Source organism: Microtus pennsylvanicus, chromosome 5 (genome assembly GCF_037038515.1).
Source record: "Microtus pennsylvanicus isolate mMicPen1 chromosome 5, mMicPen1.hap1, whole genome shotgun sequence".
NCBI classification, from domain to species: domain Eukaryota; kingdom Metazoa; phylum Chordata; class Mammalia; order Rodentia; family Cricetidae; genus Microtus; species Microtus pennsylvanicus.
In genome coordinates, this window is record NC_134583.1 from 95,841,929 (window position 1) to 95,869,469 (window position 27,541).

A 27,541-nucleotide genomic window follows, 5' to 3' on the forward strand; every position below is an offset into this window, starting at 1 on the left:
TGCAGATGGTAATTAACATAGAGACCCACCACTGAACAATGAACAGCGTGAAAGACATAGGGTGTTCGGTTCCAAATGTGATGTTTGTATCCCCTCATAGGCTCAGGGATCTATGTGGAAGAGGAGGTGGAAAGATTCTAAAGAGCCACAGCTAGGAGATGATTCCAAGGTAATAACATTTTTTGACACAACAGACCTGATGCACATATGAACTCATAGCAACTGTGACATTATACATAAGACAGCAAAAGTTCAAGCTAGATAAAATTCCAGCATGGAAAAATGGAAGTAGGCACAGAGTACCAAAATTAAGCAAGAAGGTATTTACAACTGATAGCTGTGAGGGAAAATCTTCAATGGAGCAATATTGCACGTATCAACCACTCTGTAGGGCAGGCCTCATTCAATATTGAATCCATATTTATTTGTGTGTGTTTGTATGCTTTTTTTTGTTTGTTTTATTGAGAAAGAAAGACCATGAAGTTGGGTGGTAAGGAGGCTCTGGGAGGAGTTGAGGTGGGGCAAGAATATGATCATAATATCTTGTATCAAAACAAACAAACAAACAAACAAACAACAACAACAAAAACCCAAAACCAAAAAGGCCAGCACCAGATATGTTCAAGCTATACCAGTTGGGACTTCTCAACCCCACAATTATGAATCAATGCATTTCTGAACATTATATTAAAAGAAAACAAAATTAAAAAGTCCTATTGTGATGTGCTTTTACAGAACTTATATTTATAAGTGAGGAGAGGCACACAATGGCTGCAAGTAAACATTCAAAAGCTGGGTCTGGTAGTATCTCTCTACTATCAGCCCAACACTTACAAGGCAGAGGTAGAAGGATAACAAATTCAAGACCAGCCAGCTTGGGGTACACAGTGAAACTCTACCTCAAAAAAAAAAATCTAGAGGAAGACAACAGTAGGGAGGAAGGCAGAGAGTGATGTTATTTGTACAAAGCGAGTATGGCAGAATGCTCTGTTAAGAGGGCATCTAACAGAGACCTGAAGTGAGACAGTGAGTCATAGAAAATGTTGACAGAGGGTCATCAGTGAGAATAAATGCCAGAGAGACAGACTCCGTCACGTGTGGATAGTCAAGACTAGGGATGCAGCATATGTATGGCAGGTACAATCTCAGCAAAGATGTAATCAAGAATGATGTGTGCGTGTGTTTCCTAAAAGGGAAGAAAAAACACTTTTATCCTCTTTTCTTTCTTTTTTCTCAAAGCCAAATACTCACTTTAGAAGTTCTTTCTTTGAAGACCAATCTAATTAGAACTGTGTTTAGGTAGTGAGGAACAAAAGAGTGCAAGCATCCCGAAACCAAGACTGGGGAATGGGATGCGGTGAGATTACAAATAGAAAAGAGGCTAGAAGAGGTGTGCTGTACTCGGCCTGTTATCACTCCAGGGCAGTGTGAACAGACATTCCAAATGCTCAGTTAACAGTAAAGAAGCCAATGAGCAAGCTACCTTTTCTGGAAATAGAACTGAGCAGAAGACTGTCCTGTTTTCTTTTCTTTCCTTTTTTTTTTTTTTGAAAGTTCAGCATGTCTGTTCTCTATATGTTCAAATTCTAATTATCTAGGTTTGCATATAAACATCACACTTTCTGAACACTACTGCCTTGAAATCAGTAACAGACATGGAGAAGCACTGACTGCCAGAGCACTTTCACAACTTTTTTTTTTATATGAAGGCTTGATTTTAAACTAAAAACCCTATGCCTTGTCCTTTGCTAAGAGAAAATGAAGCACTATTCCTATTCAGCAAAGCCCAAATTCCAAAAGTAAGGCAAGGACTAGAGCTTGGCAGCATGAATCCAAAGGGACAAAAGGTACTCACGGTTTTCCTCCTGGAATGCCTGTCAAGTTTGGAGGTATTGCTGGCACACCACGCATATGATGGTGTGGATCAAATCCCACCTAAAATTGTTCCATGCAAAACAAAACAAAAAACGAGACATTCATTTGCTATACCTTGAACAATATGGCACTTAAAGCCTAATACACATTATTTGAAAATAAGATTTGAGACATTTACAGAAGTAATTATTGATAAAATGAAAGAATGTTTAGGATTTAAAGGGTCATTTATTCAGGTCAGGAGAATAGAAAAAAATTAAACTACTGACTGTTGAAGTTTATTAGAGAAACAAAAGGTTTTTTTATTTTCTTTGGGCCCAATTTTATAGTTTAAAATGTCAAAATCATTACTATATTTTAAGAAGTCACAAACTTTCTCATCTTCCCAAAGAAAATAATCAAGACATAATCCACATATCTTAATTTATACAGAAACATTCTGATTCTTCCATAAATACCTTGTATTATATAAACTACATTAAAAAGAATGCAGGACAATGCTGTGTGCTCCCAAACTCTATTATAAAAGCAGGTAAACATACCACAGGTGATCTTCCATAGGCTGCTGCAGCTGCGGCGGCTGCAGCAGCTGCACTCATCTGGGGGGAGATGTTGTGTAGCCCAGCATAAGCAGCTCCAGGGCTGGTCAGCTCCCCATTCATCCCAGCATGGGGCACAATCCCAAAAGGGGTTGGATATGGACAAGGTACAGCCATGGGCGTCCTTAGGCTCGATGCTGAAAAGAAAACCAAAAACACAGAAAACTGTAGTAGCACATTGTTTGATTCGTTAATAACATAACCCATAATTCAAATGAACTCATTTTACTATTCTCAAAATCATTCAATCCTTTTGGGTATCCATTCCATTTTTCTGAATACTTAACACGTGCTAGACATGGGTGGGGTGACATGCTTAATTTGGAACACTTACTTTGTCTAATGGTCAGTGCAGGTTATCACTACTTTTAACAGATTGCATTACTTAAGTCACTTAAAATCTTTTTGAAAACAGAAGTAAGTATACAGTATTTCCCCCCTTACTAACCTAAGGGGTCCACACCTGGTGGCTTTCCAGGTACAGGCCTCAATCCGGGAGTAGAGTTACTGCCAGGGGTAGGTGCATCAGTTCGCGGAGTAGGAGTATTGGACTTTGAAACGGGAGTAGTAGATTTTTCATTCTAATTAAGAGATGGAATATATCAGCCAGGAGAATATGATTTTAAGAGTTAATTTAATACTAAAACAGTAAGCAAAACAAAACAAAAAAAGAAATTTAAGAATTTCTTCAGCTTCTCTTATATTTGCATTGATTAAAAAGTAGCTGGCAAAGACTCAGAGAGGCACATTACAGAAAAACCTGCACTGAAGCTGCCCTGAGGTCATTTCTAGAAACCTGATTTCAGTCAGAGGCCAAAGAAATTCACCAACCATGCATCCTGAATGTGGGCCACATGCTGGTGGCCATGGATATGCCAGGCTCCTGACCACTGTTGATGTCCTAAGAAGTACCCTGGATGACTAGCTCCTCTTAGAAAACTCCCACATGAAGCATCATGTAACCCATAGTAGAAAGGAGAGGCCATAAAGAGACAAGCAGAGTTCCAAAAGAAAAGACAAGGGTGTTGAACCCAGACTGTGATCAGGCTATCCATCCATCATATCCATCCACACATATATTCTGCATCTGCACACAAACTGAAGAATATCCTATCCTTTAGTTGTAAATTCAAAAGGTCACTGAAAACTTCATATGCCTTTTTTAAAAATGAAAAACGTGTTGAGGTGAAAAAGAAAAACAAAAACAGAAACAGGATTTGCTACACACAAATGCAATCAACTCCAGTCACAGGCAGAGGTATAGGGACAGTATCTTGACTAGTAGGCAATTCAGTCTGGCATTTGTGTTAAGTCAAAGTAGACTTTTTATAAAAGACAGAATATTTCTGAGGCAGTAGCTAAAATTATCACAGCTGTGCATAGCTTGGCAATTCAAATGCAGCTCGTAATAAAATGACTAACACCCCAAACCAAGGTCACCACAAACCACAGGCAATAAGACCACCTCCCTAACTCCAGTGTGATGTTTTTCACCCATTATCTCACTTGTAAACGTACAGAAAGACTCAGGAAGCAAATGCCATCAATTTAGTAAACCTTCTGCTCCAAAACATCTTTTCTAATTAAACTTATATCTGAAACACACATGTACCAATCGGAAATTCAAGCCCTAAGAAAAATGTGAAATATACAAAAAATAAAAATTCAAAAACTATCTTGGAAGTGGCAATTCTGGTAAGGATGGGGTAGCTTACAAGGCTAAGCTCTTTGGATTTGGAGGAAGGAGTACTGCTGGAAGATGCAACAGAGGCAGGGCTGATGGGGGCATCTTTCTTCAGGAGGCGTGTCTTGTCCAGGCCATTCTCTCTGGGGGAGTGTGCTGGGCTTCCTCGAGGGGATGATGGATCCTACAAAGAAAAAATTTAAGACTCACAACTGACTCACAACACCAAGGTCCTTGACTGGAGAACTCTTCTAACTGAAAGCACTTAATAGCTTGCTTAAAAACACAAAATGTTCTGGAAAAGATAACAAAATTAACTGAAATTGCTAAAGGAAACATCTGGTATTGAGGTCAGATTCTAAACAACAACAAAAAGCTCACTAATCTGCAAGGAACATCAATACAGTCAGTAGGGCGACCACTGACACCTGTGAACTTCTTGCGGTGGAAAAGGATAGTGTCAATTGAAAGGAAGGAGCAGCACTTGAGAGGCCCAGCAATGGGCAGTCGGTAATAGTTTCTCAAAAGTAGGCCACTAGCCTTTGTTACAGTTGCAGAGCAGCAGGGAGGGAAGCCAGCCACAAACATACCTCATTGGACACATCAACTACTAAGTTGTCATCACTCTTCTCACCATCACTGTCCTGTACAGAGAATGGAGAAGCATTATCTCTAGCCCCAGTAAAAACAAGCAACATCACAGTTTCAGCTACATATATGTGCCCACGCCAGGTCCTTATGTGATGTGATGAAAATTGTATCAAACAGAGTTCTCACATTTTACAATGCACTCTACAATGTACTCTTCCTTATTCTTCATGTTGATGTTATGAGTTAGGAAATGATTCCATTTCCCATTCTTGAAAAATGGAGTACAATAGCTTGCTTACTACTCTAAAACTCAGAACACAAACTTCACACCCATCTAAAAACAGACTATAAGTGTGGCGGGGCATAATTTGGTCTGGCAGCATCTAAAAATTCTGAGCAACTAACTCATTGCATAGTTAAACTGTGAGGTAAAAATTCAAAGTCTGAGCATCTTGTGAAGTTCACAGTCCTACAGGGAACCAGCTGATGGGAAGCAGAACAACAAATACCTGCCTCCACACTTCCTACCCAGCAAGCTCCCTTCTCTTATAGGACCTTCCACTAGAGGAAAACGAGTATCAGTTCATGTGAAGAACATTATGGACGTCTAAGCTAACCACATAAAGTTCTGGAAATAAACTACCCTAACAAATAATGCCCTAGTATACCCAGGTCTTAGATTAGATGTTATAGAAAAGCACTGTGGCCATGTATACACATGTACACATATACATGTATGTTTGTGCACATAAACATACACACATAGCTTCAGCTAGTTGATGGAGATAGCTTGAGACACAGCTATAAATACTGTATTTAAAAAAAGCTCTTAAGGATATTGTTATCCTATGTTCTACAATTGGATGGTAATGGTTAAAATTAGCAGCTGATATAAAGAACAAGACAAACTGGCCTTCACCAAAGCAAAGGTGGATGAACTTACATAGCGAGCTGCAATTTCCTTTTCTTCTGTTTTCTGTTTTTTGCTCTCTGAAGAATAGTCTGTAGAGTTCCTGTGTTTCTCAGAACCTCGGAAACTAGCTGATGGGGATACCGAAGAGCTCTGGAATTAGAAACAGACACTGGGTTGAAAAAAATCATTCACTTAGAAGAGCAATTAAATATTTATTTATTTATTTATTTATTTATTTAGTGCTGTAGTGCATGCCTGGGGAGCTGTTAAAGGGAGACAGGAGACAGAGGAGGAGATGAAAGGAGAAAGACAGAGGTACAGAGGAAAAGAAACACAGAAAGACAAAATAGAAAGATGAGTAAAAAAGAGAATAAAAATGACAGCAGGCTGAGTACGAACCCCAAAGAGCAGATCTGGTCTCGAGTATCTCAAGCATCTTGCTCAACACTTATACAAAGTTGGGAAAGGGAGGAAACACAAGAAACGGAACCCAGGGAAAGACAGGCGTGGCTTTGTTTTGTTTTGTAAAGTTTACTGGCTGACACAAAGTAGGTATTTGAAACTTCCACAGAGAAACTGAATACAGTTGAGCTTAAAGGATAACCAGTAGTTTTTCAATTAAAAAAATCTAAAAAAGAGGAAAATAATCATTAAAGGCTTGAGTAACCAAATGTGGTGGCCATGTGATACATAGGCCATAATTACAGAATATTTTACTCAGCCTACATCTATGGCCTGGAACATGCAGAAGCAAGAAAAAAAATGCCTGCAAACATCAACTGTATTATTTCTTTATGTTCTTCATAAGCCTACTCATTTTGTTTCTGGAAACCCTAAACTCACTGTGGCCAGAGCAAAGGAAGTGGGTTCATGCCTCAGGAAACCACAGTAAGGGGCTACTGGCGTAGGCTCAGGCCACAGGCTTGATGTCTATTCTTTCAACGGGCACTTAACCTGAGGTGTCCCTACATTGGTGACAAAATTTGAAGCCTGAGAAATGTGATTCTCTGCCATGAAAGTCAGCTGATAATTGAGCATATGTATGACAGCTTAAAACTATGGATGGAAAAGTGAAAACAAAAACTACCCTCAAGAATCTGTCAGGCCATGAGCTAGGGAGATGGTCCATTGGCCTTAGTGCTCCTCTCTAAAAACTCCATGTGAATCTGGAAGAAACAGCATGTGCCTATAACTCAAGCCCTTCTACAAGGAGACAGAAGGTAGAGACAAGAGAATCCCAGAAGGTTAGAAGCTAGATGGTTTCCTGTACACAGCAGCACACAATAGACTTTTTTTTCAAAAAAATTTAAAGGCAAGGACCAATAATATCTCAAGTTATTCACTAACCTCCACACACACACTCTACCCTTAACAACCCCCACCCCAATCTTGGACTAAATGACAGAAAAGGCTTTGGTCATTATTCACTAAGAACAAAGACTAAAACAATCAGATGATTTTTGTTTTTATGGTGATGGGGTTCTAACCCAGAGCCTCCCCCATAGCAAATGTTCTCTACGATTTAGCTACATCATCAGCTCCCAAAGAAATTTAGAAGGAGACTAATTAACTTAAATGTCTCTAAAGACTTCTAGTTTCAGTTTATTTCTAAGTCATAAGACTTGACATTTTTGCTTCCTACGCTTACCAATCCCAATTTGGTATGGTTCTATAGTCACTGTAGTAACACACAAAGACAATGGTTTCCAGTCAGAACTTCCTATCTAGTTATTACCCTAAATACATTCTCCATACTTTTAGAATCTTCTATTTCCCCAAAATAGATTCAGTCATCTATCCTTATTCTTCTTAAAAAAAAAAAACAACTGGTTTCCTACAACTTTAGGAAAGACATTTTAACTCCTGATTTTGACTGTAGTCCAAAGCATCCACTATGAGTGCCATTCCATGGTCCTGGCCCTGCCCCGCTGCCATCAGTGCATTGAGCATGTTCCTCAGAGCTCTATGTATTTTCACAGCATATTTATCTTTCTCCATGGGATTACAGAGGTACCCTTTTGCTCAGTATTTTTTAACATAAAATTCAACTCTTAAGGTCAGTTTTCAAAGCTTCCTCAGATGCTTCCTGGCAGAATTAGTTACTCCCTTCCTGTTGTTCCCTTAATATGCTGTTTATTCAGTGAACAGAGCATGTGCAATAACTAGACTGCTGCTTATTTACAAAACTCCTCCTACTTCATTCAGACTGTAGCTCCCCTGAAGTGGGGCACCCAGCAAGGTGGGCTGCATAGAACTGGACAGGAATGCTTTTAAACACAAAGAATTCCAAATGGCCCTCAACATGTGTTTCAATCTAGTTCAAAACTCCTCAGATAATTAAATTGGAGGGAGGTGGGAGGGTAGGGTAGAGGAGGGAATTTGGGAAGAGATACCTAACACCTAAAAATCTTTTGAAAATATCATATAGAAACTACCTAAAATATATATACACATAAAAGAGTTTAAATGGAATTACCTTAAAATGAAGGGGGGGGGAAGTAACCCAACCAGAAACTACTATCAAATAAAAAAAAAAAACCAATACCAGGAATGAATCACTGCTTCGAGTTGTTGGCCAAAGGAATCCCACAAACTCCTATGCATTTAAGGTTATTGCTATTACTCTTGGTTACCATCTAGAAAATGACAGCAAGACCCTAATGCTAAAGCCACTTGAGTCACAGAATATGATGAAATCAAGTTGATACTGAATTGGAAGCTTCATCTCTATTGGCTAGCTTTCCTAGTGCTGGAGGGTACAATGCATGCTACTGGAGGAGAAATGTTATCATCAGTTGTACTCATCTGTAAACTTCCTAAGTTAGCCTGGCCAGATATCGTCACTGTTGCGATAGTGGCATGACTGTTAAGGGAATAATCAACTTTCTAATTGGAGTTAGGGTCTGTTCTACAAGATGGAACTCCCATCTAGCACTAACAATGAGGCTAAAAACTTGTGGCTAGATAGGTCACAGGCCCTGGGGAAGAATATATTAATATCCTTCTAAAATGCACATAGCATTAAGATGATTCTTAATCATCTTATTACTATACTCGTAGGTCAGCAAAATATCTCAATCCTCAACACAGAAGCTACTTCTTACAGGAGGTGGCAATTAACAGACTTACAACTAACTGGTCAATATGCAAAAAGTAAGACTTTGAAGTGATCAAACCTAAATGAAACATATATATCACACTCCACCTCTTCAAGGTAAGGGATCTATTGGACAAGGAGGCTGAAAAACATAAAGGTAACTGTTTTCTGGGTATAAAAGGGCAGCTATCCACAGAATCTCACAGCAGTTACAAAAGCATACACACACAAAGTACATGTGGATGACCGAAGAGGTAGAGGTGGATCTGAGGAGTTGGGGTATGGAATGAACATGATCAAAACACAGTGAATGAAATTCACAAACAAAAACATTTCAAAAAACCCATTAGATATATTGAAGAAGGTCACTGAATGAATTTCACAGGTTATTGTTTGAGTAAAATGTGCTAGGAACTGCAAAAAAAGGTTCCACCCTTTCTCCATCTTATTATTTTTTAATCAATGAGATGCCTTCTCCTACCAATTTGGTATTTTACAAATGAAGAATTTGTGTGCGTATGTATGTTTGACGCTATCTAAGCCTTCTGACACTCGACTTCCAGTCATTTCAACTTTCTTCAAAGGAGGAAAAAAAACAATTGCTAAAAAATAATGAATACATTCTCAAAAATTAATGCTAAAAAGTAATGCTGTTTTTGTCTTTTCGTTTTCTTTTGTGAGACAGGGTTTCTCTGTTTAGCCTTGGCCGTCCTGGAACTTGCTCTGTAGACCAGGCTGGCCTCAAACTCAGAGATCTGCCTGCCTCTGCTTCCCAAGTACTGGGATTAAAGGCATGCACCACCACTGGCCTTGCACCAACTCTGCCCAGTACCTATTTCGTCTTAGTGCTCATTTACTATCATCCATGTTAAATCAAACAGCTTCCTGTTTCTTAAGGTTGCTGTTTGTTGTATGGTCAGCTTTCTTTGTATGTTGTATGAATGTATGTGTAGTATGTGTGCACATCTGTATTTAAGTTTACATGCATGTGGTATTTGATGCTGGGTGTCTTCCATGGTCTCTTTCCACTTATTTAGGCAGGGTCTCTTGATGAACTAAGAGTCAACCGTTTGTGCTAGTCTAGCCAGGCAACTTGTTCTACAAGAGGTGTTTTCCTCTTGAATGCTGGGATTACAGAGGGGTCACCATGTCCACCCTGTTTTTGGAGATCTAAATTCCACTGAGTCATCCATCTCTCCAGGCCCCTGCCATAATTTCACTGTAGAACCGTTGCACATTACATTTTGCTAGTAAAATAATAAAGTAATTATCACTAGCACTTAAAGGTTAAGCTGCTCAATGAATATTGAGGTGATCAGCAACACCCTAATAACATAACTGCTCTAGAGTCAAACTGGCTTGGCATGGATTCTCACCACACAGCTTAGAAGTCTACCACTCTGCTACTGGATGGGCACTTGGGTCTTCTCTGAGTATGGGAATGGGGAGAATTAAATGATGATAAAGACAATCATGATTCTGCTAGAAAAGTTTATTTTAACAACTCTTTGATTATCATAAAAGCTTAGTTAAGTTGCTTATTTCCATAGCTTATTACCTAAGACACTTACTGGAAACCCCCTAAACATTTAGGCTCATTCAGAAAAAAAAAATTTTTCATTACAATTTATCATAATACAAGCAATATGTTATACATGGATAATCACAGAAACAGATCAATTTAAAAGTCAAAAATACTCTGGATATTAATGTTCTGTAAAGCTCTGCATTTAAAAAAATCCATTTTTATCAGGAAAAGGAATAAAATGACGTATTTAAAATAAAAAAGTTGGGGGTAACTGTGGATAGCTGCCCTTTTATACCCAGAAAACAGTTTCCTTTATGTTTTTCAGCCTCCTTGTCCAATAGATCCCTTACCTTGAAGAGGTGGAGTGTGATATATATGTTCCATTTAGGTTTGATCACTCCAAAGTCTTACTTTTTGCATATTGACCAGTTAGTTGTAAGTCTGTTAATTGCTACCTCCTGTATACCCCAATTATACTGGTAGCACAAATGTACCTTACAGCTATTCCTACTATTATAAAACAGGCTTTTTCGAAAAGGAAAAATTTCTAGTCCTCATTCTGAAATCCACCTTAGATTTTACTTAGGCTGTTGGTCAAATTTGCTATAGAACTAATACTTCCAACAACTCCAACACCTGTCCATCTCCAGATCAAAGATGGCGTGTATGGGAAAAAGTTCTATAAAGGTCATATTAATATAATTAGCTAATTTTAATAACAGGGAACACTAACTGTAATAGCAGTCAAGAGCACCTCTGGAGTCAGACAGTATGGAGTCTTCTATTTAACAGTCAAGTAGCCCCAGGAATAATGTTTACCTTCACTCAATCTTTTTGTAGTTTGGGATAGTAAGATACTATCTTCACCCACTGGGCTTCTTTGAGGATGAAGAAAAACAGTTTATTTAAAGGTCAAGAAATAATCTTAAGCACAGAGCCTAGCCTCTCAATGACAGTAATGCTGATACCTCACTATACTATGGTTTCTATTTACTACAGATTGTGAAAAAGAAGGTCCATGTGAGGACTATTTCAGGCACTTTGTAGTACTTCCCCTCAACACATACATTCCTAAGGCCCATGAGGATAGGATTTCAATAAACCAAAGCATACCTTTCAACAGTCACAGTAAAGTTCTGATTCTATATGACAGAGAAAGAACTATAAATACCATATTCACATGGGATTTTAAAATTTGATTTAAAATGTCCCCCAAATTAATTCTGCTTTTCATTAACAAATGTATTATGCTTAGACATCACTGCCCACTTAAAGATCATAAGTAGAAATAATATGTTAAAATTTGAATGAACATCTAAGATAAAGAACCCTAAAAGTTTGGGCTGGCAAGACAGCTAGCTCAGCGGGTAAAGGTACTTGCCACTAAGCCTGACAACCTGAGTTTATTATCTGGAACCCATATAGTGGAAGGTAAGATAGAACTCTTCCTCCTCTGACCTCCATGCATACTCTGTGGCAGGTGTGTGCCCTGCCCAAACAAACAGACAAACGTGGGAAAAAAAATCCTAAAACTCACTCACTGGCCATGGCTGCTGCCTTCATTATTTACTAGGCACTTAAGAGTAAGTCAGGTTTTAGTCAGGAAAACAGGGACAATGAAGAGCCAAGGGGCACCATGAAAATCTGATTGGAGTTTGCTTTATTTTCCAGGCTTCTTTTATATCAACAATAATCATTTAGATGTCATATTACACTGTTATTCTAACTGAAAGGTAGTTTCAAACCTTAGTATGAGTGGGTCATGGTAAACTCAGAGAAGTCAGAGGAGGACCAAGATACCCACAGGTCCTTTTACTGATGCTACAACCAAAGTCCAGAATCAACATATCCTCTGCAACCTCTTAGACAAGCTGAAAATGCATACCTATACCAAAAAAGCAAACAATGACTAGTAACTTACTTTCTTTCAAAAAGATTTATTTTCCTTTTACAAGCATTAGTTTTTTGCCCGAGAGTATGTATGAACACTGAGGGAGGGCATGCTTGGTGTTATGAATGCCCTGGAACTGGAGGTAAGAATGACTGTAAGCTGTCACGTGGGTGCTGAGAACTATACTCAGTTCCTTTCAAGAGCAGTAAGTGCTCTTAGCTACTGAGTCGTCTCCTCTAGCCCCTGACTTCAGAAAATCATAGTTCTCTTGTGTCTCAGTGATGAAGCACTGCACATTTTACAAATGCTCCAGGTTTCTAAAAAACATTGACTGCCCAATAAATTTATGTACAACAAACTAACATAGTACCATATCCCAGGAGAATGTGATTGATATTTTATTGACTATTAATAACCAAAATATTCATATTTCCAGAGAGCAAATGAATGAACCTCAGCTGTGAGAAATATAATACCTTAAAAATGAAAATCATTTGGTCAAAATGCATAAGTCTCACATGACAATTCATATCACATGCAGATTTATGTAAATTAAATTACTGTTGACTGTGGCAAAACTCTGAGTCAGTCACTGGTGTTGGTTTACTGCTCATTACACCAAGACTTTTATTTAAATGACCTGCTTGATTATGGCTGTCAGAAAAAGCATACTCTGCAGACAATCTCACAGAAATTTTTTTTCAAATTAACATAAATCAAAACTCACCTTCAAAAATAGCTGGAACTTTGTGAAGATCTGCCCTTGTTAAAAGAATATTTAATATAATTTCTATATAATGAAGTCTACCTTTACTATGTTTCATCTTTGTGGCAATTCATGAAGAACATACTCTTAAGTTTTTGTTGTTATTTGTTATTGTTATTTTTCTGTTTCTCTTCTAGTAAGAAACTTGGGTCAAGACAAACTGCTGCATATAATTAAACCAGAGTGACTAACAGTCTGATAGGTGATTTTGAAACAGCACTTCCAGTTTTCACACTGTGGACATAAAGTCAGATAGCCTTTGGTTTAAGACTGGCCTGCATCAGTTTTTATTAGCTAGAACTTACTACAATTATTGAAGTTTTCATTTCCCAGCAGGTAGGGCTAGAGTGGGGGCATTGCTCTAAGGTCTCAGTAAGGCCTGAAGAGCTCATATTGTGAGCAGAATACTTAGCATCTATTATAATAAGCCTATATGAAGAGCAATGGTGGAAACTACTGCACAATCTTCACTCAACAAGGATTTACTAAATATACATGAAATGAAGAAATAAAGAGATAAATGAATTCCACAGCTTGCCTTTCCATCATAAGTCAAAGTACTTAGAATACGAAAGACATATACATTGTTTTACTTCATGAAATAGTAAAACAGCACTTTGATATTTAGCCATTCATGCTTTGTTTTTGTGGTCTCGGCATCACACATTACTTGGTCAGGATAAAATGCCCTAATAATTTATAAGGTATCAATACAATTGATTTTAAATTAGAACATTATCTTAATGTCCTCTTGAGGTTTCTTGACTGTTATTTCCTCTTCCTGGAATAAGACTGTTGGCTCTGCACCAGAAATTTCATTAAATACATTTACTTTTTTCTGGTAGTTTGGGGGCAAGAACATGATATTTTGATGCCAAAGAAGTGAGTGAGCTTGACTCTTATACAGGTGTCTCTTAGCTTTCCTCACATGACAGTCACTCTGCATGTGGTCCAAGCTATGGGCCACATGAAGAGGCAATGGTGCAGGGTTTGGTGTGTGTGGGTGTGTGTGTAAGTACTTCGCCTTGATTATCACAATTTTAACAGAAACTGTAATAAACATTTGCCAAGCAATACAACTTTTATTGTACACAAATGTTTAATCGTCCAGTCCATTCTGTGCCTTTCAATTCAGTGGCCTTCAGGTTTGCAAAATTTAATACAGTCATGTGCTTTTGTTCTCCCCAAGAATTCTCTGCCCTCATTAACAAGATACTTAAAATATTTGTATGTAGACTCTACACTAATTAGAGTTATATGCATTGGTCATTTTCTTTTGGAAGAATAAAAATATGTAAGATATAGCCTAAACTACTCTTTTACCTACTGCCATATTACCAATGCTACTAACTCTCCTTCAATGGGGTATATACATTTGACTGTCCTAAAAACCAAAGTGGAGAGCTTTAAGAATTTTCTGGTAGGGTAAATTGCTTAAGAACTATCTTGTGCTATATTTTGTTTGTGTGTGTATATAAATACCAATGTAATCCCAACAGCTGTTTAGAAGAATTAAAGCAGGGTAATGACTTAGCACCAAGCTTTGGCAAGCCATACCTTAATATGTCAGGATCCTTACCTTGGTCTTTTCATGTTGTTTTTTTTCTAGTAAAATATTTCAATCTACATAAGGTTAAACATATATCATTTTGAGAGTGTTAGCTACAAAAAAGCTCATATGTATTCTTCTGTGTTATTCTTGCAAATGTTCTATACAATGTATGATAGCATTTCTTCAGGAACACAGAAGGAAATAAAAAAAAATCAACCAATTTAAATACAAACTGCCTAGTAGTTTAAGGTTGTCAATCTGAACCTCTGGTCTTCATGTTAGGACAGAATAGCTAGTTTCTAACGATTACAGCTGATAAAATTTTCAACAAAAAGTGAGTTGGATCTCAGAATAGAATTTGTCAATATAAATGCAATATAGCCACACATATACTTATTTTTCTAGTAGCCACAGTATTAAATGTAAAAGAAACCGTAAAATTAATTTCAATTACATATATAACTCCAGATATAAAATATATTATATCAATACATAATCAATATAATCATTTGAGATATTTTATAATCTTTCCTCTTTAGTACTGCACTTTCAAAGGCTGGTTTGCAGTTTATACTTATAGTTTATCTTGGAAAGGCCACATTGCTGTTGCTTGACAGGTGCGTGTGGCTTGTGGTTACCATATTAGGCAACACAAATCCAAAAGTCATAAGAGAAATAAACACCCATTAACATTGCAAGTACTCAGCCCTATGATAGGGCAGGTAGAATAGTTCCTATCTACTTTTCCCAATTCACCTGGAAGTTTCTTTGTTATAGTAGACACCCAAGTCTTTTCACTTGAGAGTTTTATGCAAGTTCTGGCAAGAATTTTCTTTTCTGGCCTGTGAGGCTAAGAATTTTTCAGTTTTTCTGTATCAGTTAACTGTCATATTGTGAAAGTTCTTGACCTGTGATGCCAGGCCTGGACCTCATGTGATCTCCATTTCGGCTTCTCATCTCCTTTCCTGGCTTCTGCACCACTGCCTCATTACAGCTGTTGAACAAAGGAACATGGAGTATGCTCTCCGTCACGTGTGATTTTCATTACCTAGATATTGGAAAGTATACAGATGTAGCAAGTGTATACTGTTTGATAGTAGTCTTTTGAATCCTTGACATTCAATATAATCACTTCTGTGGTCTTAATAGTTGTGTGTCTGTGAAGGGGTGGATGGGAGTTTGTGTAGGTAGGCCACACCAAAGGAAGAAGGCTTTCAAAGTGGTGATTTTGAAAGTGAACTAGGCTGAAAACGTATTAAGAGGAAACAATGGGAAACATAAAACTGAAACAGAGGTAAGCAGTGTTGGGTAGAGGTGAATCCAAAGTGATACCTTTCTTTGCTGCAACTCCACCAATCTAGGGTGCAGGTCTTCTTTCAGGGTCTGTGCCAGCCTTGCCTCTGACTGCATATATGGTGAGTGCTGTTGAAGAAACATATCAAGGCCACCAATTTCCTTCATTATTCTAAAAGGGATACATTTCTGGCAGAAGAGGGGCCATTTTCAGTTAACTTCATCCCTGTTGCTTATCATGTGGTCAATAGCTGTCTGTAGCTAGGGAGAAGCACTTTTTCTCTGAAGATTGACCAGTGAAAAGGTGAGATTCCCAAGGACTCATGTCCTGGTAATTTTTCTGTGATGGTCATTTAAAAATAATAATCCCTAGGGATTTCCTCCTAAGGCTTTTACTTAAATGGAAAATCTTCTTTTTCCCCACTTGGGCAGCTAAATCATCACATTCAAATGGGGGAAAAATAGCAACTATAAAACAGAAAGATGCAATCCTTGAGAAAAAGCTTTCTATTAATTTTTTTCTTTATTTTTTTACAATATCAACTACCTGCTGTTTTATGCAGTTTTAATTATATATTAATAATTCATTAATATTAACTGTGATTGATGGTGACTCAAATATAGAGGGATGAAAACATAAGAGATAAAAATGCTTAGATATATGAGCAAAGATTTCAAGAGAAATGACTAAGCAACAGCTTTTCAATGACAGATCTGCAGATGCAGGTTTGACTGGGTATAAAACTCTGGAAGAAAGGGTGAGTCACCTAGTCTGCATCAAGATTACTCTAGTTACCACATGCCCACAAACAACAGACTAAACCAGTTGTATTTATATTTTGATGTATATACATACATACATGTACATATATGCAACAATAATAAAACAGGGAAGAAGAGGCTATAAATTTGAGAGTTGGGCTTTGGGTACATGGAAAGAGTTGGAAAAACTTGGGAGAGGAGGGAGGAAAGGGAAAAGAGAAAGTGATGTGATTATATATCTTAATTTTTAAAAAAAGATTACTCTGGTTAAACCAAGAAAGATCTTGGCACTATCAGTGCTGAAATGTTGACAGGCAAGTCAAAATTGCAGTCTATTGTCCCACCCGCTTTCCAAACAATAAGTACAGTGCCACTACAATCTGATGAAAAAAATCTTAGCATTCCATATTTTATTCTACTTACCATAGCAGACAAGTGTGAATACTCTCCCTTTCCTCCATTTGACCTTCTCTCTCTCTCTCTCTCTCTCTCTCTCTCTCTCTCTCCCTCCTTCCCTCCCTCTCTCTCTCTCTCTCTCTCTCTCTCTCTCTCTCTCTCTCTCTCTCTCTCTCTCTCTCTCACACACACACACACACACACACACACCTACCAGCAACACCTCTGTCAACACTTAGCCTGCGGTTGGCACTATGGGCTAAAGAGGCTATTGACCTTTATTCTAAACATGTCCTTTCTGGGTTAATTACTTTTGTATATTTGGTGTACTCTATGACATTTAATCACTACAGTGCTACTCAGTAAACAGAACTGAATGGAACTAAATGCAATTCAGCATCAAACTAATTGGTGCAAAATTGCAGCATGCTGAAAATGGACTAGAATAAAAAATACTCTTGTGGTATGGAGAAATAAAATGAATACTATTTGATTAATCACCATTTTACTAAAAAGAAAAAACACTAGTCTAGGAGTACACTTTTGCAATTAAAAACTAAAATGGCTCAATGGACTTCATTTTGTAGTGCAAGGACAATGCTATATTTGCTAATCAAATAAATGAATATAAGTAGTTTGCAACTCAGGCATGGCTTCTGTGCTCGTCTCTCTTTTCATATATGCACATATGTGTATAAACATCCCATCATAGCCTGTCCTCCATTAATAAGGCCAATGTCCTCTGATCTGGTATTCAGCTTGTAGTATCTTAGGAGCAGTGATCTGTTTCAGAAGATTCCAGTTTAGGACTTTCAAGAATGTCTCCAAGAACAAAAGATTATTCAAATGACACAGCACAGACATTTGGGAAGTGAAAGGTAACAAGACACCAGCTTTCCATGGCATAGAATCTCAAGAAGTACATCATGCAATAAGCATGTGCTCTAGTGTGTGAACTGTGGTTTCAGGTTTTGGTCTAACGTTTATAAGCTATGTGATTCTGGGTCAGGCAACCCTTCCAAGCTTCTACTTTCAAAGCTGCCCAACGGAGATAAGGGTTTATGCTCTATAAAGATTTCTGGCTACAGTCGAAATGCCTATGTTCCAATACAACTCTTAAGTTAACACCTAAAGCCCAATGTGTTTGTATTTGAAAGTGGGACCTGTGAAAGGGGATTAGGTCAGCTTGTTAGACAACTAGAGGAAGTATCTGCTCTTCCCACTAATATGACAAACATGGCTAGGTGCTGCTTATGACTCAGAAATGGGCCCTTCGTCAAGACTCTTGATGGGAGATATCTTGACCAAGATTCCCGAGCCTTCCAAACTTTTAAGAGGTATAGTTCTATTGTGTAAACTATCCAGTTTATGGCATGAACTATGGAGGCCAATGACAGTTGCTTGTAATAACTATATGAAGGGGAAGGTACGCTGCCCTTCTCTGCTTACTTCTGGAACTTGCCCTAAAAGGCACAGGTTAAGCTCTGACCAAGAACCCCCTCTGGGCAGCTGGAAGCTGAGAGACTGACCTGCTTTGACATATGGAAAGAAGAAGCATGCTCTCAACTCTGACTCTAGCTACACACTTATCTTAGTGCTTCCTTCTCCCCAGTCTGTAGAATTCAAGTTAAATGTGCCTCTAGAACAATCCTGACTCATGGTGACAGAAATGTGCCATACACCTGCATCTCCACGTTCACACAACTTGACAAATGACTCCAACAAGAATTCAAGTATAATGATAAGTGAGAGGCACCTACTTTGCTAGGCTCAAGACACTAAGGATACAGAAAAAAGAACAGGCAAAGGACCTTAAATAGGGAACATAACCTAAGTTATCAATAAAATAAATTAAAAATAAGTGTAAACACTCTGTGCTACAAAAGGAGATAAATCAGAGGGTAGAACTAGAAAACATGGAGGGCAGAGTGTTGTGTCTCAGAGGACAGTATGGAAAGTAGGGTGGTGATAATTGTGCAGACCCACTAGGCCTCAGTAAGGCCTGGGATTTATTCTACATGTCACCAAAAGGCAGTAAAGGTACTCATGGTTTAAAAATGAATCCAAGGTCTTGGAAAAGGTCTAAAAATTCTCAAACCTTCCCATTAGACTCCTTCTCAGTTAAACTAGAGTAAGAATTTTGAAAGCCTCATGGACAGAAAATATCTTTTTAGATCCATCCTTTGTAATTAAAAATAAGAACAATTATAAACATAAAGTATAAATTCTGTAGGCACATCAATTCATGTTAAATTAAAATAGCAAAATTCTGAATGAGATTATGAAAGAAGGTCTTAGTGGCTTGAAGCAGGAACCAATTAGCAACTACTACAGTTATCCAGAGCTGGATCACAGAACAATTATGATGAGAAGAGGATAAATCAGAGGAAGATGTTGGAGTTTTAGCTAAATGACTTCCTTCGGAGAAGTATGCATGTGTACATAAAACTGAAATCAGGTTGGTCAGTAAAGCCAACTTCATGCATCTTAAATCAGATATAGTTTCTTAATTCAGAAAGAAAAGGAGTTTTAGGTACCCCATGAAAATACTCTTAACCTCATAGGGCTTATATGACCAGGTAAGTCATGTGACAAACGGCATCCTTATCTTTATCAAAGAAATAAATAAAAAAAACCCAGCCACATGACTTAAAATTACACTGATAAAATCTAGTGGTTCTCAGCTATTGCTGCACATAAGGAGAGAGAGAAAAAGGGAGGGGAAGGGAGAACACAATGAAGAAAAAGGAAGAGGGAGAGGAACACCTTGGCCCTATCCCAGAGCAATTATATTTAAAAAGCTCCTGGGTGATTTCATAGCCGACAACCTATGACCTAAGGCAGAGTCAGCTAATGGCAAGCCACTGCTGATTGCTATCAATCAGAATGCCTAATCAACTAGAACTGCATAGCCATTGGCACCACATTACCTTAGGGACCTCTGCAAGAACACAATCAGCTCAGGGAGATCCCAGACTTGCTAGCCCTGCAGCCAATCATGCAATAATGAACAACAGATAAGAAACTGCAAATTCCAAAATCATAGGTCAGAGCTGTAAGGGAGAAAAACTTCAACCTCAACCCTGTCCTGAGATAAAGTGCAGCACTCTTAACCCACTTCTGAATGCCTGTATGTAACATTCCCATGTGTGACTCTACAATGATAACAAAGATATATTTTGAATGTGATAATTAAAACAATAATCTCAATGAAGTGGGTATTATGAGATAATTGGCCATCCTCAGGATATAAGCAAACTACGGTAAAAGCCAAGGACACTTAGCATCAAGGTCAATTACAATAATTGCTTATCTGAATTACATTATTGCTATTGTAAAACCTTATGAAAAAAAAAACAGAAACAAAGAACATATACTGGAGTGGAAAGACCTAAGAGGAAGAGTTCCTGTTGTTGGTCATTTAGGAATTCACATTAAATACATGTAAATACAAGACTACTGAACTGAAAGGCTGAACTACACATGGTAACACGGAAACATGAAGTGGCTCTAACTTGATAACACTGGAGAGTTCAGGAGAACATTAGCCCATGGTGATCCAGACAGAGGTGAGTTGAATGTCCTTGTTCTTTGGCGCCCAGATGATGTTGAAAGGTGGTGGGGCCATCAAGAGAAGATGCTAGTGCAAGGTAATCAGGCGACACAGAGAGGGCTACCCTCAAAAGGGATTATTATGGTTTGTGCAGGCCCTGAATCCCTCTACCTTCCCATCCCACAAGTATGTTCATGCCATTATCATGTCTTACAAGACTCTCACCAGAGGCCAACAAATAGACCCACCCCAATTAAGATGTTCAGCCTCAGATATGTTGAGACAACAGAAAACAAAGTAACATGAACCATTATTATGTCTCACTCTCAAGAACAGTGAGCCAAGGAATCTTTATCTTTTTAAAATAACCAGCTTCAGATATTTTGTGACAACAGAAAACAAAGTAATAAGACCTATTATTATATCAGTCATACTTACTTCCATTAATACTCAAAAGGAGAAATTATGACTGCCTTCTGTTGAAACTGAGGCTCTCAACAAAACTAGATTATAGTTTGTAGGAAGATTATTTGTGTCCTCCACGGCCACTTTAGCTTGTCTATATTAACATTTAGGATCAAGTACCAAAAGTCAACCAGAAAAGAATCTGGAAAAGCTTTGAAGGCCAGAGAAGGGAAACAGAATCTTCGACCTTCTTTCAACTAGTTGAAATGTGTTTGGCAATCGAAGAGTCTAAGACTTTAAAGTTGTGATTAAACATCAAGACTTTGATGTTTTATATGGTATTCTTCCCCACTACACTAATGAAGTTAATTAGTGGGGAAGAATGCCATATAAAACATCAAAGCCTTGGTGTTCACTGTCGACATCAATCCAACCAAACAGTAATAAAGAAATAATTCTGCAAAAGGCATTACCTTAGAGGAGCTAACTACTTCTCCTTATAAGCTCAAACTGTACTATAGGGATATTTTTCAAAAAATTCAGAGATGCTATCCACACTGTAGTTCAACTGTTCAGCAACAAAACATATAATTTAATGTAATTTAATTAAGTGGCCCAAAAATGTCACATTGAACAAAAGGACTGAGGCATCCCACTGTAGTAACATGGATGGCTGTTAAGTAACCACTGCTATGGAATAAAAGAACGTGGGAAATACAAAGCAAAAAGCCACTGAAGGGTGCACTGAAAGGTAAGAGTCTAATTATATATTACTTGGCTACAGAGATGGCTTGGCAGTTAAGAGCACTGGCTGCTCTTCCAGAGGACCCAAGTTCAATTCCCAGCATCCACATGCCAGCTCACAACTGTCTATAACTAGTTCCAAGGGATCTGACATCCTCACACAGGCAGGGAGACACCAATGCACATAAAATAAAAATATATCTTAAAAAATAAATAATGTATTACTTTAAGTAGTGAGTTTAGTTTCAGCCCCAAAACAAAAGAGCAACACCAGAAGCTCATAGTTACAATGTGCTCCACTAAATGGAGTAGGGTAAGTGCCACCTTTATCTGGGAAGGCCCAGAGAAACCAACTAGTTTCCTGTTACTCAGAAAGTACTGTCCAGGCCTGTATCCCAGCCACTTGGGAGGCTGAAGCAGAAAGAAGACAGCAAGTTTAAGGTCAGCTTGCACAATTTACTGAAACACCCTCCCTACACACCCCCCCCCCACAAAATAAAAAGGGGATGATGCAGTTCAGTGGTAGTGCACTTGCCTAGCATTTGCAAGGGAAAAGGAGGAAGAGGTGGTGTTAGTATAGACTTCCAGCTTTTTCCTATCAAACTGACTAAACTGGCATCTGTTGTAACCAAAATGTTTGGTTGTATGACTGCAAATGGCTGACAACAGAAGACAATTCTTTAATTATAAGTGTTTGGTTACATTATAAAAGTCAAAAGAAAAGATACTAACTATGTTAAAAATTCAACAAGTTCTCAGCAGCAACATATCAAGAAAAGAGGACAAAGGTGAGATGGGGTGTGTGGGGGTGGGGACTGCTCAGGTGGCTTGCTGACAGATATAGATTCAAATATGACTTAAGCCAAAATTTTTAAAAGAATATTTTAATTAGCATATACTAATTACACATAGATTAGTTTTACTGTGACATTTTTATATAGGTACACAAATGTTGATCATATTCACATCCTCTTAGCCCCTGTTCTGTCCTGTCTTCTGCCAATCCCTTTCTTCTTCTCAACTGTGATCCCCCCCACCAACATTCATATCCTTTTCCAGGTTTTGTTTTGTGAACCAAACAGTTTCATCACGGTGATTTACAGGAGCATGGGTTAAGGTCTGTTTATAGGACTACTTAAGCCAAGAACTCTTTCTTGTTTTGTTTGTTTTTGTTTGACGAGACAGTTTCTCTGTGTAGTCCTGGCTGTTTTGGATCTCACTCTCTAGACCATGCTGGCCTTGAATTCATGTAGATCCATCCACCTGCCTCTGTCTCACAGGAGTGCTAGGAATAAAGCCATGTGCCACGATACCTGGCAGCCAAGATTGCTTAACACAAAATGAAAGCTTGTACTCTGTGTAAGTATGAAAGATGCAAAGGACGTGAACATGCTAATGAGAGAGAGAAGCAGAGAAAGGGAGAAAAAACTGGAAGTAAAGTTCTGAGAATTTCCTCTTGAAGATTCTTAAGTGAGAGGAGGGAAAGAAAGCAGAAACATTTCACTTAAAAGGTCAACCACAGATGGTTGCACAGGATGTAGACTGCCCAACTCATGGATGCACAAGGAGCACAGGCAAGTTCACTGCAGCGGTCTACACAAAGTAAACTAAGGTGATGTTGAAGTGTTCACTAGATGATACATGCCTCTCGTGAAATGGGAGCTGCATGAGGGCTTCTTTACCTTTTTACTACTGCTATCATATGTACGCATGTGCGCGCATGCGCGCAGCCTGCACCAAGTGAGGAAACTTTAAAAGCTTTCAACACGTATCATTTGTGGTTTATTAGTGTAAGTTCTCATTATAAGTTAGCATCATATAGCAATTACTACATTAATGAAACAAAACAGATTAATCTCACTCGTCCAGTGTGACCTTCATGGTAACTTAATCACATCCACCAAAATCTTATGTCCAAGTAAAGTCACATTCATAGACATAGGGAGCAGAATTGAATGCCATCTTTTAGACAGCAGGAGCCAACATTATATATGCAATAAGCTCAAGGCTTTAGTAATCAGTCATTAAGCACATGTTGTCATGTGTTCTTGACAATAAAGAGATACAACTAAAAAAATGTCATATATGTTCCTCTCATAAGGGTGATATATGTTACATCTCAGCAACTATCTTCTAGACTGTTTCCAACACACACGCACACACGCATGCATGCACACATGAGCTTCAGTGTTATGGGAGAGGCTAGGTCAAGATTTATGTAGAAGTCCTGTCCTTTTGTCTCATTCCTTTCTGCAATTCTCCTGCATGTCTTTCTGCTTTGGAGGAAGTGACACAATTCAACTTATATTAGTTCTTCAAAAAAATAAAATTTATACTCCAAAGTTATAGGTGGAACTATCCAAAATATTCCAATTCTTTGGTAAAGACAGATAGCAACAGGCAGGATATAAAGACCCACCATAACAAAATTAATCAATTTAAACAAATAAACAAACAAACAACCTAACAAGGGCACAGTTCCTTGAGAGACAAGCTATCAGGTTGAAGATGAAGCATGCCTATGTGAACATTTTCCTAAAAGAAAAAAAAGTTTTAAGATGGATTAATGCTATACCTAAATGGTATGATTGGTATTTAAGTTCTTAATTACAGTCAATTTCTGAACTCAATAAGGTCTCAATCATAAGATTACTTTTGATTGGACAGAATTTTTAGGTAGTATGCAAACAAAAAATTTTAAACTCAAATAAGGTAGCTAAAAAATATGCTCTCTTACATCCCAATATTCTGGCAAGAATGAATAACATTCAGACATATGACCTTCTGTTCAATTTAAATGAGTTATCTTTAGATATTCTGTGATGACTATTCTTATGATTTAAGTACTGCATAATAAAATCCATCTCTCATTTTACTTTGGTTCAGGAAAAGCTTAAAAATTCCTCCCCAACAGTATTCTGGCAAACACTCTTAAATTATGTAATTCACCAGGTTCAACTGTGCTGCTACAATCACTTTCACAGAAGATAGTTATAATACATTATCATTACAGCTATACAACCCATGCTGAATGCTCCTTGGCTGAATTCCTAACATTTTAATGCTGAAATTGATCTGTTTTAAAAACATCATGTGAAGGGTTTTTAAATACCATACAGGCCCAACCTCTTTATTTTAAATGCCTTAGAAATGAGCTTATATGAACAGGGGGACCCTCCCCCAACCAAGTCCTGTTCTCTAATCTAGCATTAAGCATATTTTAAAGAACAACAGGCATGTTTTCCAAACAAACTACTGTGGTATACAAATTACTCAGCATGAATAAGCAGAACAATGCTTCTGGTATGAGTTTAAAAACCCAGAGAAAGCTGACATTTCATCAAAGTTGTCTTGGAAACAATATTCTTTGTGTTATCTCAAACATGAGAGGTGCATATTTGTGCTCAAGCTACTTCTGTGAAGCAATCAAATGGTGGTGACATTGTTAATGTTCCAGTACAATAATAAGAAATGGGAGTACATGGGCACTGCAATAATATAAGGCATTCACACAGATATGCCACCATGACTCACACACATTGGCCTCCAAGCTGGTTCCTACGCAGGCAGATTATTTCTCTGCCTCCAAGACCACTGTGGAAGATGGGCTGCCATGGCATCCATGACTTCTTAGATTTCCCTATAGTCCACAGCTGATAGTGACTTGACACTGATGCCAGCTTTAGCCTTACTACTTGCTTTGGCCAATTGTCCAACAGCACTACCAAGTTCTCAGGACATATGCAGCAGGACCTAGACAGGTAAGACTAGCTATGGTCAGTATGGTGTCTCCCAACTCAACCTTGACATAATGAATACTTAGAGATTTAAATGCCAGAAGAAGCTCATAAACTGCTGTTCAACAACTTCATTTATCCGACAGCCAATTGCTCATGGCTTAATTAAAGAGAGGATGCTCAACAGGAAATTCTTGGCTAACTGGTTTGGAGTAGCTGTCTACATTTTCCTCCTCCCTATTCAGTAAAAGTGAAACAAGCATTGTAGCAGATCACTGTCATGGAAATACAGGGCTGTGGAAAGCGGAAATGGACAAGATCTTTCTTTTTTTCTTCAGTGGCAGGATAAGAGAATAAATGGGCAAATCCTGACACTAGACTTGGAGAATGTACACCAAGAATGCCTTCAGAGTCCGATGCATTTAAGAATTAGTATGTGGTGCACTTGAGGGGACCAGAATAATACATTTATTGTAGCAGGGTCTAGAATAACAATCTATAATTCAAAGTTAATATTCTAAGTTAATTCAGTTTGCTGATGAGTGAGTTTTTTTGATCACTAAATACCTGTATCTATATAGCTTTGAAAATTAATATTCACTTTCAATGGCCACTTTAATGTGGATATCAGATCTTTAAATCTTTAAGAAAACACATAAAGCTACGTAAAGAAGGTTAGTATAGTCTTAGTATCTCAGTACACGAGTGCTATCATTCTAGGGGGAAGGCTCTGTGTCTGGTTGACTTTCACTTCTGCTGTAGTATGCAGAGCTCTTTGCTCTAAAAAAACAGCACACTGTCCACTTGACTGATGACAATTTCCTTTCACTACAGCGACTAAGTATAAGAAATTTTTCTAGTTCCTAAATACATAATTCCCTCTAGGTTAAATTTTAGTCTTTAGTTGTTTTATATAAGCATAGAAAGCACCCAGACTATTACTTTGGTGCTAAACACTAGGTAAAAATGGGAGCTGGGTCTTATCCAAGGCCCCACAGCCAGCAAGAGGTAAAGTAAGACTCTAAGTATCTTACTTACTACTGCAATGGCATTTCTCTGATAAGCACAAACGTTTGGCTCATATCAGAGATTCCTGTGCAATACTTCTGATTCTAATGCATTAGGTTCATCACAAAGTGAGAGTCAGGAGATAAACACACTAAATATCAAGGAGATAGTTTATACACATAACTTGAAGAACAACATCTGTGGACCTTGGCACCCCTGGTGTTTTATGTCTCTATACACATCTTTTCTGCCTTGCTTCATACATTTCATAATGTAGTTCATACACTTAATTTTTGTAACCAACACAGAGACTGTATAAAGACAATATAAACAGTTCCAGGCATCTGTTTATCAATTCCATCATTCACTGCTCATTCTACAGGTCATGTACTTATGTGATATTCATAAGATATTCAAAAGAAAAAAATGTAGCAAGGGTACTTGGTGAGGTATCAAGAGTTTGATGACTGTCATACTTGTACAACCCACTTATTTTATTATTATTATTACTTAAAAAAATACCGATCCAAATTCCCACTCCCTCCCCATCCACTCGCTCCTCCCCTACCCCCTCCAATCCTAACAGAGGGCCATGCACCCTGCCCTGTGGAAAGTCTAAGGCCCTCCCTATTACATCTGGGTTGAACAAGGTTTACATCCAAAGAGAACAGGATCCCAAGAAGCCAGTATATGCCATAGAGACAAATCCCTCTGTCACTGTCTGTGGCCCCTCAGTCTGTCCCAACTGTCAACCCCCTTTAGAGATGACTCCCAGTCCAGTTGGAGTTGGTGAGCTACCATTAGCTCAAGCAAACTGTCTCAGTGGATGAACCCCTCACGGTCTTGGATTCCTTGCTCATACTCTCACTCCTTCCACTCTGCAACTGGATTTTGGGAGCTCAGTCCAGTGCTCTGATGTGGGCCATTGCCTGCACAACTCACTTCTGATTCAGAGGCAAAGCATGTGATTTGATGTCAAGTGTATAATAGAGGTAATGATGGGCAAACCTACAAAATTCTCAAGGACAGCTGTAAGGATGTCACATCTTGAAAGTCTTAGACAGTACAATCTCAAGTTTGTTTTCAGAATAGTTCTGTATTAAAATACAGAAATGACACCTAAAAAGTTTAATGAAATAATTATATA

At 38.1% G+C, this 27,541-nt stretch overlaps 1 protein-coding gene across 7 annotated transcripts in view; it reads right to left on the minus strand.

The window, feature by feature from the left end:
* Window positions 1–27,541, minus strand: part of Tle4 (TLE family member 4, transcriptional corepressor) — a 137,912-nt gene that overhangs the window by 12,582 nt on the left and 97,789 nt on the right. For 3 of the 7 annotated variants that reach the window (XM_075973625.1, XM_075973623.1, XM_075973622.1), the window contains 7 exons: window positions 15,829–15,918; window positions 5,693–5,812; window positions 4,749–4,802; window positions 4,190–4,342; window positions 2,923–3,055; window positions 2,418–2,611; window positions 1,856–1,935 (listed from right to left, as the gene is read on the minus strand). In XM_075973625.1, coding sequence (XP_075829740.1) covers window positions 1,856–1,935; window positions 2,418–2,611; window positions 2,923–3,055; window positions 4,190–4,342; window positions 4,749–4,802; window positions 5,693–5,812; window positions 15,829–15,918 — 824 coding nt within the window. The remainder of the gene's footprint in view (window positions 1–1,855; window positions 1,936–2,417; window positions 2,612–2,922; window positions 3,056–4,189; window positions 4,343–4,748; window positions 4,803–5,692; window positions 5,813–15,828; window positions 15,919–27,541) is intronic. The other 4 variants (XM_075973628.1, XM_075973627.1, XM_075973626.1 and 1 more) reach the window with 2 other exon arrangements.